This window comes from Thamnophis elegans, chromosome 5, assembly GCF_009769535.1.
Source record: "Thamnophis elegans isolate rThaEle1 chromosome 5, rThaEle1.pri, whole genome shotgun sequence".
NCBI classification, from domain to species: Eukaryota; Metazoa; Chordata; class Lepidosauria; order Squamata; family Colubridae; genus Thamnophis; species Thamnophis elegans.
The window spans coordinates 61,389,441-61,403,720 of NC_045545.1; the positions used below are offsets into that span (position 1 = coordinate 61,389,441).

Here is a 14,280-nt window from a genome sequence, read left to right on the forward strand (position 1 = left end):
TTTCTGCCTGTGGCTATACAGCACAGTTGCCTACTCCATTCTCTGCCAAAAAAGATTATTGCCAACTATCTCTGTTTTAGCATAACTATATGCAAAGAATGGTTATAACTCTATATACATGATTTCATTAAGTCATGTTTGCTCTGAGACAGACAGGGTCGTGGAATTGTTCTCCTTGCTATGACCAATCCAATTAACTCTTTTTCCTCTCCAACTGTTCAAGTGAATATTTACACTCCAAAAATTCACTAAAAATGAAGAACTTTCCTCCTCATACATTGGTTAGATACCAGTCTCCTTTTAACTACACTTTCACATGCACAGGTGGTCCTCAAATTCTAACCTTTCGTTCAGTGACTGCTCAAAATTGTGGTAGTGCTGAACAAGGTGACTTACGATGAGTCTTTAGAGTTCTGGCTATTTGCAGTGTCCCTATCATCATTGCAATAAACCATAGTCATGTGATCACAATTTCCAATGTTCTGTTCTGGCTTTCCACAAGGTAAAGTAATGGGAAAACCAGTAGGAAATCAACTTTGGCCTCATTAGGTCCACACCTAACGAACTGCATGGTCCTCATTTGACTATGACAGTTCTGGGACTGCCAGAATTGCTATTCCCAAGTGTTTACATGCTATTGTGCTTTATGATCATATTGCTTAGTGATAAAGTTCCTGTTACCAATTGCTGTATAACTGCTGGACTATCTGCATCCGTTTGCACCTCATTTCTTTTTAAATATAGATGGTGTACATGTAAATATTTTCTGTTATTTACAGCTATTCTAAATTGGTCTGAAATCTACGTGATATATTTTACTTACATTGCTATATGTACAAACGGAAGGGAAACTTTTGCCTTCCACAGGCGTTTTATTGGTAAAATATTAGTCAAGAAGTTTAAAAGTTACAATAAATTGATATAAAACAGGCCCACACAACTTGTGGATGGGAAAGGGTCGCATTGGTACCTTAATAATAATTATGGCCCACAGAGAAATAGCTGGTGCAGAATTGTAGCTTGAAGTGCTGGTGAGGCCCAAAGTTATTGGAGGATTCCACAGCATATCTTTTGGAGCAGCAAAAACAACCCCACCTAAGTGGTAGCACATCCTTTCTGGTGATAGCAGTATTTGGCAGCAATGGGTTTATGAAGTTTTTAAAAAAAATTCTGCTGAACCACACAAGACTCGGTCAGCCACATGTGGCCTGCAATCTTTTTTTGTGCAGGCTCAGAGATAGAAATAGTATCTTAAACACAACTTTCCATAGGAAAAAAATAGTAGTAATGTGTGTAAAAGAAAATGTCGAATAATTTGGGTGATTTCCTGGTAAAAATTAATACGTTTATTTCTAAAACTCATGGTATTGAATGAATATCAAAAAGGATGATTCCAGATGACTTTTAGATGTTAAAACAACATGGAACACTAACCTTAATGTGAATATCTTATGAACATGACCTCTTCAATACCTCAAAATAGAATCCTTGAAAAAGGCATGAAAAAAATCTCATTCATATATTAATGAATTAGCAAAGTTGAAAAATAAGTTGAATAGTTTTTTAAGGAAAACAATTATTATTGAACATAAAATTGTATTGTGTTCCACATAGCTCATTTATTAAGAACAGCTGGAAAATTCTGTTCATGGTTCTGTCAAAAGATTTGGTTCACAGCAGAGGCCAAAAGTTTTTCTCCATGGAAGTAATCAAATTATGTAATTCTCTCCGACGGGAGTAAAACTTCCTCACAAAAAGCATTTGTAGGATACTAGCTGCCTAGGAAAAAACAGTTTCTTTTGTAACAGGCTGTATTTAAAGTCCTTGTGTCATTATTGTTTTTGAATTGATAATTTATTGTAATATGCTTTATTCAATTATTGCATGTAAGCTTGCTTTTATTCTTCTATATACGTCTCCATACTCCTTTGAGTGGAATAATGATATCAAAATGAAATTACTAGTCCTATATATTAATAATAATTGTTTATTGATAACATCAATATTATTTTTCTGTTTCAGATTCGTTACATTTCACAAACACAAGGACTACCAGCAGAGTATCTTTTGAGTGCGGGAACGAAAACAAGCAGGTTTTTTAACAGAGATCCAAACTTGGGATATCCTTTGTGGAGACTAAAGGTTGTTTCTTTTAATTTCTTTTTTTTCTTTAGATATTTAACTTAAGTTAAATCAATTACAAACAATAAATGTAAACTAATAAGTAAACTATCGATATTCCATTTAGTAGCATTTTGTCTAGGGAAACATCAGCATCTGAAAATCAGGAGTAGAATATTTATTAATTGGCTAATAACTGGATGGAGTGTATAACTGCAAACTCATTAAGTAAAGGAGGCCTAAATCGTGACTCTGCACAAATAATATACCATAATGTGATTTGATTTTGATTTAGGGTTATGTATAAACCTGTCCTTATGGGATAGTGGATTAGTCATAAATGTGAGCTACTGTAATTTGTCCAAGAAATTATGTGATTATAAATCTGGCCATTATCTATAAAGTATCCCGTCCAAAACTGGATCTTTTATGTACTAAAACCAGGAAACCATTGGTGGAAAACGATGAGTGATAACAGTGGGATTCTTTAAAACTGTCTCTAAGAAAATGCTTCTACAGTGCATTTGTCCAGTAAAACAAGATCTATAAATAAAAATATTTTAAATACCGTTGTTAATAGTTGATGCAAAAGGATGTTCTGAATCGGACCTTGGGTTTTTTTTTTGGAATTTACAACAGACATGTCTGTAAAAAACACGTTTGTCTCATGAAAATCAATCAATATAGTTTCTGTAAGATTTAAGGCAATGTAAATTGATTTTGAAGAAAATTGTAAAGTTCAAATGTCTTTGGCCATTTTCCGTAAGCACACATTGTATTTGCTAGTTATTTCTGCCCTGATTGTAAAGCTGTTTTCCTGATTTAAAACACACTTTAGATCTAAGCTCTTCAGAAATTCTCTGAAACCTGCAGTATTTCAGGCTGACCTACTTTTGCTTTTATTGTACTAAAATATTAAATCTTGATATATTTTTTTGTAACTTCCATTTTATTTGACAGACTCCAGAAGAACATGAGTTGGAGACAGGAATAAAATCAAAGGAAGCTCGGAAATATATTTTTAACTGTTTGGACGACATGGCACAAGTAAGCTGCCAATAATATTGCCTTTGAAAAGTACAGGTATTAAATCCAGAGAAGTACTAATTTACAGTTGTTTTACATAGAAGCTAATTGTGTTCCCTTTCTATTATCCCCCATGGGGCTATACAACTGGTCTCTTTAGTATACCTGAGGATAATTCTCAGTAATTTAGTAATTACAAGTAAATGATTTTAGGAAAATCATTTAACATCTGGTAGACTTGTCTTGAACATACACTTTAAATGCGAGGGCAATATTTCTTTTATGTTAAACATTTGTTAAAAACAAACCAAGAGATAATTGGAGTAAACTAGAACTACATTCCTCAAGAACTTAAAAGTTTTATGTATTCTTTATTTTTCCTGTCGTAAAATTTATAAATTGAACAAAAATCTAAACAATTTTAAAACTTTTCCACAAGGTAAATATGTCTACAGATTTGGAGGGAACAGATATGTTGGCAGAGAAGGCTGACCGAAGAGAATATATAGATTTGTTGAAGAAAATGTTGACAATTGATGCAGATAAGAGAATTACTCCGCTGAAGACCTTGAACCATCCATTTGTGACAATGAATCATCTCCTGGATTTTCCACATAGCAACCAGTAAGCTTATGGCCCAGATAAATGATACTATTAATTTATTCAGATTTGTAATCTGCTTCTTCTTGTTTTTGGACAAATAACAAACAAGTAACAATAAGTATTATCCTTAGATAATTTCAGAAAGTGTTTAAATTAAATAAAGTAGTGGATTCATTAAAATAAATTCCTAAACAATAGTTTTACTATGATGTTATTCAGACACTTCTAGAAATCTTGTTATAATAGCAAATTATTTCCTTTTTAAATCTTGGCTTTCCAGTGCCATGTATTGATTTCTCATAGACAGGTAAGTTTTCGCTAGTACAAAAGAGGGAAACCTGGTAGTAATTTGCTAGAAATATTTTGCAGTATAGTATATTTTGGAATAAGAAATACTTGGTTTTGTTTGTACTGTGGAATTGTGATGGAGAAGAATAGCAGTTATAGTTACTTGGGCAAGTATCAAATTAGATTTCAGAAAGAGCCCAAGAAACTTAAAAGGTTTTGATGAATATTAATTTGCAGCCATTTTATTTTTAATAATCAGACATAATCTTCTTATAATCTTTTAGCTAAATCGCTTCATATTCTCTTTTAGTGTGAAATCCTGTTTTCAGAATATGGAAATTTGTAAACGAAGAGTTAATATGTATGATACTGTTAATCAAATAAAAAGCCCATTTACGACACATGTCGCACCAAATACAAGCACAAACCTCACTATGAGTTTCAACAACCAGCTGAGTACTGTGCATCATCAGGTAAATCTGTTCCTATTTGTTTCTTTTGATGAACAAAATCAAAACAAAACTTCTTGTCATTTCCTGGCATGATCTTCCTAGTAATTGACTTGTTTTTAGTACAGTAGCTTTAATGAATTTCATTTGTTCATTTGAGTGCTTATGAGTTCTAGATCCCTTTCAGGACGAGGGAATTTGATGAGTTAAGGTTGATTAAGAATGTGATTGACATCTGCAGATGTTTTTCGTCTTGTTTTCATTTGTTTAATACATATGTTAAATATTACAGTTTCAAGTTCTAATGATAGATTATCTTGTTTTTCAGGCTAGTGTTTTGGCTTCCAATTCTACAGCTGCAGCTACTCTTTCTCTAGCAAATTCAGATGTTTCACTGTTGAATTATCAGTCTGCTCTCTATCCATCCTCTGCAGCACCAGTTGCTGGTGTGGCACAACAGAGTGTTTCGTTACAGCCTGGAACAACCCAAATTTGCACTCAAACAGACCCATTTCAACAAACATTCATTGTATGTCCTCCTGCCTTTCCAAGTAAGTGTGTTTTTATCCTGACATACTATTTCTGAATATCCATGACACCATAATTTTAATAAGGTTTTAAAAAGATAGAAAAAAGTGCTGTCTCTTTATGCATTAGAATCTACATTTTCTCACCTTCTGAAATAAAAACAAATGATGTGAAAGAAATACCTAGGCAACCCAAATTGATTTTGGAGCTTCTAGGACAAAATTGGATTTTGTAATATAGAAAGTAGTATCTTAAGTATGGTATGATATACATTTCATAATAGAAGGAAGCAGCATGGTTCACTTAATGGCTATTTCAAAAAATGTTTTCTTGACTGCTTCATAACTGTCTTACAAACAGAGGCCAGTATCCCCAACTTTTTTGATCCTGTGGCATACTGGGTACCTTGAGAACATAATATCAGTTGTCATGGTTTACTAGCTTCTGGGATGGTTGAAGCTTTTTCAGTATTGATAATTATGACCATAACCTGCATCTTTTTAATGCATCAACTTTGGAAAGTAAGCTGTGAAACATATTTGGGTAGTTATTTGTGATCTTAATTTCATCCAGCTGGTCTTCAGGCAACCACAAAGCATTCTGGGTTCCCTGTAAGGATGGACAATGCTGTTCCAATTGTGCCACAAGCGCCAGCAGCTCAGCCCCTGCAGATCCAGTCCGGAGTTCTTACACAGGTAAAAGTGGGGGGGGGGGGGAGCGAGTAAAACGAGATGTCATTGATATGTTTGGATAATATATGTGGTGTATTCTCAACTGAATTGAGAAACAGAAATTCCTAAGCCTTTTAAAAATCATTAGTACTATATTAAGGAAAATATAAAATATTTCTTTGTCTGGTGATTTCTTTACTTTAAAGGTTTGGCCTTTTTAAATGGACTTTATTGTCCAAGACCAAAATTTTAGGCAACTTTCATTTACAGGTACAGATCTACCATTGTGCCTAAAACAGAAGGTATTAGCAACTGTTATTCTGGAAAAAGATACGTTTTAATTGGCTTTACTTGCTTGCCCTAAAATTACAATTAATATAAGATTTAGTAGAAAGCAGAAAAAGATGTTGTCTATCACTATTGGTTCAATTAAATTACACTTTCCCATCAACTTTCCCATTCACTTTAGGAGTGCTTTATAAATTTGTTCTGTTCCTTGATGCAGAGAAAATGACAGGTCACACATAATAACAAAGTTTTAGACTTTGATAATATTAGTTTGCTGTCCTGCCATAAAAACAAAGAAGTCTCTGCTCTCAGAAGCCTTTTTTTTTTTTTTGGTTGCATGTTCATTGTTAAAATGGGATGTTTGTTCCGGAACAGAAGATTTTGAAATAAGCTACATACATTACTTCCTAACTTAATTGTATTATCTTTGCAATGCAGCTTTGGTTACATTATTGTAAACTCCATTTAGGTCAGGCATGAATAACTTAAGGAGAGCAAATTACCTTTTTTATTTGCATTGCAGAAGGCATTTGGAAGCACTTAGGCTAGCATAATACAAATCCAATATTGTATTCAATATGAATACAACAAAAATTTTATTCTTTTCTCGGGTTTAAGATTTTTGTGGTGAAATATACTATAATTATACCGGCAGAGCAATTGAATTGCTCTATTTTTAAGAGGAGATCAATAGGAATTTTTATATCAAAACCCAAAATGCTGGTTTAACAACTGAATGCTTTCGGTATGCCATTTTAGAAATTATTTCTGTTTCCAATCCTTCCCTGCACTTATGCCCCCCCCCCCCATTAATTTTTGTTTTAAGTGCACTAAACACAAACGGCTTATTCATGGATATGAAGAAATACTTGTTACCAGTATATACAAGTTGGACGAAAAGCCTATTGATTTTCAGTGGATACTTATGAATTCTGCAAATCACTCAAAAGCGCCCTTAGTATCTTTGGGGGAAGCCTTTCTGGCCCTGTTACCTTAGTACATTTGTTTCACTCACTGCCTAATCTACATTTCAGGGAAGCTGTACACCACTAATGGTAGCAACTCTTCATCCTCAAGTAGCCACCATCACGCCGCAGTATGCGGTACCCTTTACTCTGAACTGCGCAGCCGGCCGGCCAGCGCTAGTAGAACAGACGGCTGCAGTACTGGTAATTGCCTCCCTTGATTGTGTTCACTAACGGAGTTTTTGTTTTAACTTAGACTTGCAGAGGGCATGGAAGCATGTGCCATCTTGTGGCTGTGTTCTTGCTACATCTTAATGTCTTGTTGTTTTTCCTCCCCAACATTGCTGAAGCACTGTCTGACTCTGATGTTTAGTGTTGCTCTGTAAAGAATCCAGATTCATTGACTGTTGTTCTTTGCTAGCTAGATTGCTGATCAAGCTCTTCCCCAGTTTGGAAAGAGCAGTAATGTACTTCTTCTTTTCTGTACTCTTTATCTTTTTTTATTTTGCTGATTGAAAACAATAGTAATGGTCCTTAGATTGATTCAGCCATTAATGCCTGGGTAGCCATGTCTTGACAAATTTAGGGTTTTTTTTCGTTTCTTTGCACATATAGATGTATTAAGCATAGGGAATCTATAATATCATTAAATCCTTTACTGATTTATGGCTTTAACAACCCAGATTTATTAATCTACATGAAATGGTTAGCAGCAACCCAAATCTCTCTGGCCTCTCATTACCCCTGACCAGTATGCATCATCCTTAAATAGATGCTGCAACCCACCCATGCTTTTAGTTCCTTTTACATGTCTTGGTTGAGATTAAAGGTGAGCTCTTCCTATCTAAGCTATATCTTAGAGTAGTTCTTTAATTCTCTAGAGTGGTTTAAAAAAAGCACTGTATGGATTTCTCAAATTTTTCTTTCTCATTCTGGATTTCTCTGATTCGAATTCATGCTTTGTAAAATCCCACAAAACAATCAATTAGAAACCCCAGAATCAGATCAGTGAAAAACATGGAAACATTGCAGTGCACTTGAAGTGGTAATGTCCTCACATGTCTTGCCAAACACACTCCTATTTGTTGCATACTCATTGTCTTATGTTACTTTAAAGTGATAATTTGCGAGCATCTTTCTCTTCCAATGGAGAGAAAAGGGGCATTGTTGTCTTTAGTCAGAACACGTCTCACCAAGATGAGTAACTGGACCCTCTGACATTGCTACTGTTGCTCCAAGGAATGTTTCTAAGGCAAGATAGATTTTTTTTTTTAAAAAAATGTAACTGCATGTGTTGAAAGGATCACTACAAATTTCGTAGTTCTTCATTCTTTCTATTATTCAATTCTAGCTAAATTTCATAATTGAAACATATGGAGTACATCTAATAGAAAAATCTTTGATTATTTACTATCGGAAGACTATTTTGGATTTTTCAACCAATAGGCTAAACTGTCCTTTGGATTTACTGCTAAGAGACTGAGACCAGAATGCTATATATACTCTGCACTCAAAATTCATTGGATCAGAAAATTAAAATCTGAAAATAGTATAAATTAATACAGATTAAGACCTCTTGTCTCACAGGAAAGGGAAAGCAACTATGGAAGACACAGGCCATTTGAATTTCTTTTCTATTTGTGTCCCTTCTATCTTTTGAGATTTCTCAAGACATAGCCTTTATGTTTTTGAACAATTTTCAGCTTTAAGGATTAAAAACTGGATTTTAATAACTCCCTAGATGACATATGTGGAATTAGAATCAGCAAAGCATTCAGAACAGAAACATTTCAAGCTTGAAACAATAGTTTGGGGTTCAAATGAAATGCATCAACCTTAATAAAAACTTTGTTTCGACCAGTCTGGAATCATTTTTTAGTTTGGAACTGAGCTGTTTTGAACTCAAATACTGGACTTACGGAATGGTCAGAACAATGTGGGAACACTGAAAAGTGGAAGCATTCTGTTTGAGCTCGAAACAAGATTGAAATGTTTTCTGCGCCTCTGCTTGGAATACTAATTGCTATGCTTCTGTGATACGATGACACAAAACATACCTTCTAGACTAAATCCACTTAATCTTATCTGAATCCTACCTTTCTCTCCATGGATTTTGGCTTCTAGGCTTTTGCCTGAAATGCTCACCTTTAGTGCTTTCAACACTTCTCCCTTTTGCCGCTTCATCTAAGTTTACGTTAGCCATTTGCTAAGCTTTGCATATTTTTGTCCCTCCTCTGTCAAAACAGTTCGTCGCTTGGAAAGCCCGATTTCTGCCTTCTGGTGGCGACATTAGATCTCGCACTGTATTAAACTCTCTGCTTTGTCTTGTGCAGGTGTTGGCTTTGGAAAGAGGCATGGTGTGACTTAACATTATTCTCTTTTTTTTTTAATTATTCCGCTTATGTTGGCAGAGGGGTTAGCAGTTCTCTGCTTGAAAGCTGCTTGTTTGGAGCCAGTGTTTGGAATAAGAGAATTTGTTACTTGCAGAAATATGTCATTTAAAATTGCATTTGTAATGTTTTCAAGCTGTATTGCAGTTTGAACTGTGGAATGTGATTATAAGAATTGGATTCTGGAAATATTTTATTGCAGAACTTTTTCTTGTAAATAAGTTTTTGCAAGGAGAAAACATTCTTCTTGGATGGATTTAATAAATCCATTGTAAGCAATTCACACTGTAAACAGATTTATTATAACTATGGTTGGATCTGAAAGCAAACACAAAAACTAATTGATCCTCCATAGGACTTACATGTTACAAGCAACAGAGAACTCCTTTTATTAAAAACAGATGTGTTGGGATACATTCTTCATGCCCCGGAGAGGAAGAGTTAGCTATATTCTACAACATTACTCCTGTAGAATTACAAAAATAAATAGTTTGCCTAATAATTGTTACAAAAAGGATGTGCTTAATCTGCCAAAGTAGGAAGAGAGATAGTTGAACCTCAGCTATCAGGTATGAGCTCCTATCCAATGAGAAATTGTTATAGTGCTTCTGTTATAATTCAGAGCCTTTATAGTTATATAATATGCACTTAAAATATTTAAGACTGCAGATGGCCCAGCCATTTCATTTTTTTAAATCTTAATGGCTCAATAGTAACTATATCATTCAAGGTCAGTGGTCCTAAATTTGTGGATTTCATCTGATTTATGCACATTTGGCTATATTTAAAATAAATTTAAATTTTTTGTAAAGTATTAGCTTTCAAAAACAAATACATTATCTCCAAAACTTAGCCTAAAATTTTGCTGCTTTTCTTAAAGTCTCAATTTCTCATTCCATATTTGAAGAACCACCCCAAATTGCGAACTTTTCTGCTGTTTAAATGCTAAATATTTTCTACAACACGGTGTCAATATAAATCTCTTACACAGTTGGTCTTATGAGATATACAATGAACAGAGTTAGAGGAAGCATTTTTATTTGTATTTTTTTTATTTCCATTTGTAAAATTATTTGCAAAAATGCAATCTCATGTCTTTATCTCTGCAAGTTAACAATATCTCATTTCTTTTACGTTAAACAACTTATTTTTTTTTTTAGTTTTTTTTAAAAGCTAATCTTAATAAATCTTTTGTTTTTCTTTTTGTTGTTTTGCAGCAGGCCTGGCCTGGAGGGACCCAACAGATACTTTTGCCTTCTACCTGGCAACAACTTCCAGGGGTTGCATTGCACAATTCTGTTCAGCCTACAGCTGTGATTCCTGAATCAATTGGAAGTAACCAGCAGTTGGCTGATTGGAGGTGAGTCTTCAACCAAGCAGAAATATAAGTAGTACATAATATGAAAAAGTGCAGAAATGATGCAGTGTTTTTGGATTATATTTTTTAGAATAGATGATCAGATGTATAATAGTAAAGTAAAAAAAAATTCTTTTTAACTAGTATGTTCTTTTTATATCCCTTTGGGAAGACAGGAGAGTGAGAGAAAGACATTTAGAAATATGATTGAATAGTCAGGAAATGTGTGGATAGAGATAATTTCTGCAAATGCTCATAAAAGGTAGAAAGAGATATATTGGGCATTCTCAAGATATGCCATCATGTAATGTTAAATTACAGGGTTTTTTTCTGTAAAATAATGTACAGTTAGTGTCTGAAGTTTTAACAGCAAGGAAAGAATACTGTGGTACAGTTACATTTTCTGTTCAAAGAGATCAAGCAAAACCTACTGCAATGTAGATAAAATAATTATAGATTCTTCCCATTCCAGAATTCTAATTGGATACTGTGCTCTTAAGAGTTCTGGTCTTCTGGAGTATATATGTATGTGTGAATAGATATGCTTTCAATATTGATTCCTGGTGTCTGCCTGGGCAAGTCCCTATAGTTTTGTTTGCAATGTTTTTTAGAATTGGTTTGCCCTTCCTAGGTCTGAGAGAAAATGGCTGGCCCAAGGTCACTCAATTTGCTTTTGTGCCTAACATGGGACTAAAACTCAGTTTTCTAGTTTCTTACCATTATAACAAGAAGGCTCTATATTCTGGAGTACGTAAATAATGTTAGGAAACTCTGGTATTTTCTCTCCTTTAGAAGTGCTCATTCACATGGAAATCAGTATAGCACTATTATGCAGCAGCCATCTTTGTTAACCAATCATGTGACTCTGGCTACAACACAACCTTTGAATGTTGGAGTGGCTCATGTTGTAAGACAGCAGCAAAGTAATGTGGTACCAGCAAAGAAGAACAAACACCCATCTCACAGTGCCACTAAGTAAGTAAATTATTTGTCCCAATTCTGAGTAGGAATTGGCAGACTGTATTTTTCATATACATACACTTTCCAGTATATACATACATTTTTAGTATAATAACACTATGATTTATAGCAGATTAAATCCTCAAGCACATTCAACCCAGACAGTTATAAGAACTGTCGTGTACACTAGCTTTAATTTAGCACCTATAGCTGTTTCTGTATTGTTAAGTAATAAAAATATATAATTACTGAGGAAAAGTAGAGATTAAACGTTTAAATACAGAGTCTGGAACAAGCACTGATATGAGAATCTGAACAACTAAATGACATGCTTTTCTCCTGGATTGCACGTGAGTATTTGAGCTGGAATAAGCTCAGAGCCATTCAAAATATATAAGCTCTGTTTATGCCTTTGGTGGGTGAATTCATCATAATTATACCCCCATCTTTCCCATAGGCCTGCATCTACTTTGGAGGCTATTCCTTCTCAAGTCTACTCTCTAATTGGAAGCAGTCCTCTGCGTGCCACATCTTCTTCCTCCAATGCTCTCCATCCGGGGCAAGAGCAGCATCAGCCCATTGTTATTCCAGATACCCCCAGTCCTCCTGTTAGTGTAATCACCATCCGAAGTGACACTGATGAAGAAGAAGACAACAAATACAAACCTACAAGGTACAGACTTAAGCTTCTTTCAATTCATTAATGCGTTGCAATGAGAAAGAGAGAGTCATAAAGCTAAAAAGAAAAAGAGCCCATTGTTAAATGGTTGAGTGTTCTGACCTCCCCGCCTCTGGCCTGCGAATCACCCAGATACAGGCTTGGCTGTTTGCCACTCTTTAATCATGGAGTTATTGACTCCTTTGGCTGAAGGCCCAGACAAGACTCACATGCAAGAATAGTTGGCAGCAACCCAAAATCCAACAGGCCAGATACAAGACAGACAGAGTTTTCCAATACTGTTTCAAACGTTTGTTTCCTGAAAATGCCCCCTCCCAACTTCTCCACTATATACTCTCTTGGGAGTGGCCAAGCCACAACCACCTGGGCTTAATCATCGTCTATGAGTCTGCCTACGGAGCTGCTGCTTCCGTTTGTCCGCCCTTCTTAATCTTGCATCAGGGACAAACTGCCTTTGATCCTCCCCACTGCTCCATGCCTCAGGCGTCTCCTGGTGGCCAACCAGCCTCTCTGGTCCCTGCTCTGAGTCTGAACCCTGCCCAGGGTCCTCCACATCTTCCCTGCCAGACTCATATGGTTCTTCGCTATCCGAGTCCATCAGCTGCTGGGCCACAACAGTAGAGTATATGTTTTTTCAGGTGCAAGGAAAGTTCAAGGATCAGTCTGACATCTTCAGATAGAATTAAAGGTGTGTGCATTGATAATTCTGGTCTAGATTGATCAATAGAGTCGAAGGTGTCTGGACTGATAATTTTGATCTAGACTGAACAGTAATTGATGGGATATAATACCCTTTATGTATGTAAATTGTTAAAGCTAAAGTAATGTAAATGTCATACAGTGATACAGAGCTGTTGGATAAGTACATCTTTTTTTGAAGCTCAGGGGATTCTTTATAGGTTATACAACTATAAACTTGCATATCTTTAGTTTATGATCTGTGCTAGAAGTATTAGTTTTGGACTAGCTCCAAACTATTCTCCATCATTTAAAAAGTTGCAAGCCTTGTTAAGCCAGTCTAACTTAATGGATAGTTGTGAGAATGAAATAAGATAGATTTCACATATCCTACTCAAAGCGTTTGGAAAAGTGATGGGATGGTATTTAGTGCCGTTTTATATTAAGAAAAATGCAGGAGTTGCAGTTAAATGCAAAGTTCACATCCTTGTGTTCTTTGAAAAACTTTTTAGAAACACATCATTGACTGCATTGCACAACTGATTATTTCTTTTTAATCTTATTTGGGTTGCTGAATAGTTTGGATATGTATTTTTAAGTATTGTAATAAGGCAATATTAAGATAAATAAGATAACTAATAAGGAATTATTGTTTTCTCATAGCTTGGGAATGAAACAGAGATCCAATGTCATCAGCTACGTTACTGTTAATGATTCCCCTGATTCAGATTCTTCCCTGAATAGCCCTTATGCATCAGATGCACTTTCCACACTCAGGAGCTCTGGTGGTGCGCTGGAGCCAAGTAGAGGGGCAGCTGAAAGCTCCACCTCCCGTACCATTATTGTGCCTCTGAAAACACAGCTTAGTGACTGTACTGTAGCCACCCAGGCCTCAGGTAAGCTGCATTGCCTATAAACTGCATTGGTCTATAATGTGGAACTGATTTTTTTGACTCCCATTTTTATGAGTTTATACTGAAAAAATGTATGTGTGTTTTCTGTTAGTGTTTGCATAACCAATATACCAAAGCTTCCATAACCAATATACCAAAGAGTAATTGTCAGGAGGAGTACATGGGCATTTCAATTATGATGGCTCATAAGGAAAAGGTTGTTTGAGTATAAATACTTTAAAAAAAGATTTTTTTATGATGGATATGTTCAGAGTACAACAAATTAATATAAATGCAATCTTCATTAAAAAAATAACAAATGTATTAATTATGAGACCTAATGTGTTGCAAACTAAATGTTTCTCTTCAAATGTAAGAAGTATG

The 14,280-nt window shown here is 35.1% G+C and overlaps 1 protein-coding gene across 3 annotated transcripts in view; it reads left to right on the plus strand.

Moving 5' to 3' along the window:
* Window positions 1-14,280, plus strand: part of HIPK1 (homeodomain interacting protein kinase 1) — a 38,383-nt gene that overhangs the window by 14,346 nt on the left and 9,757 nt on the right. For 2 of the 3 annotated variants that reach the window (XM_032219114.1, XM_032219112.1), the window contains exons 4-14: window positions 2,023-2,142; window positions 3,082-3,168; window positions 3,587-3,771; window positions 4,349-4,511; window positions 4,816-5,038; window positions 5,589-5,710; window positions 7,009-7,143; window positions 10,547-10,689; window positions 11,479-11,661; window positions 12,104-12,319; window positions 13,667-13,899. In XM_032219114.1, coding sequence (XP_032075005.1) covers window positions 2,023-2,142; window positions 3,082-3,168; window positions 3,587-3,771; window positions 4,349-4,511; window positions 4,816-5,038; window positions 5,589-5,710; window positions 7,009-7,143; window positions 10,547-10,689; window positions 11,479-11,661; window positions 12,104-12,319; window positions 13,667-13,899 — 1,810 coding nt within the window. The remainder of the gene's footprint in view (window positions 1-2,022; window positions 2,143-3,081; window positions 3,169-3,586; window positions 3,772-4,348; window positions 4,512-4,815; window positions 5,039-5,588; window positions 5,711-7,008; window positions 7,144-10,546; window positions 10,690-11,478; window positions 11,662-12,103; window positions 12,320-13,666; window positions 13,900-14,280) is intronic. The other variant, XM_032219113.1, reaches the window with a different exon arrangement.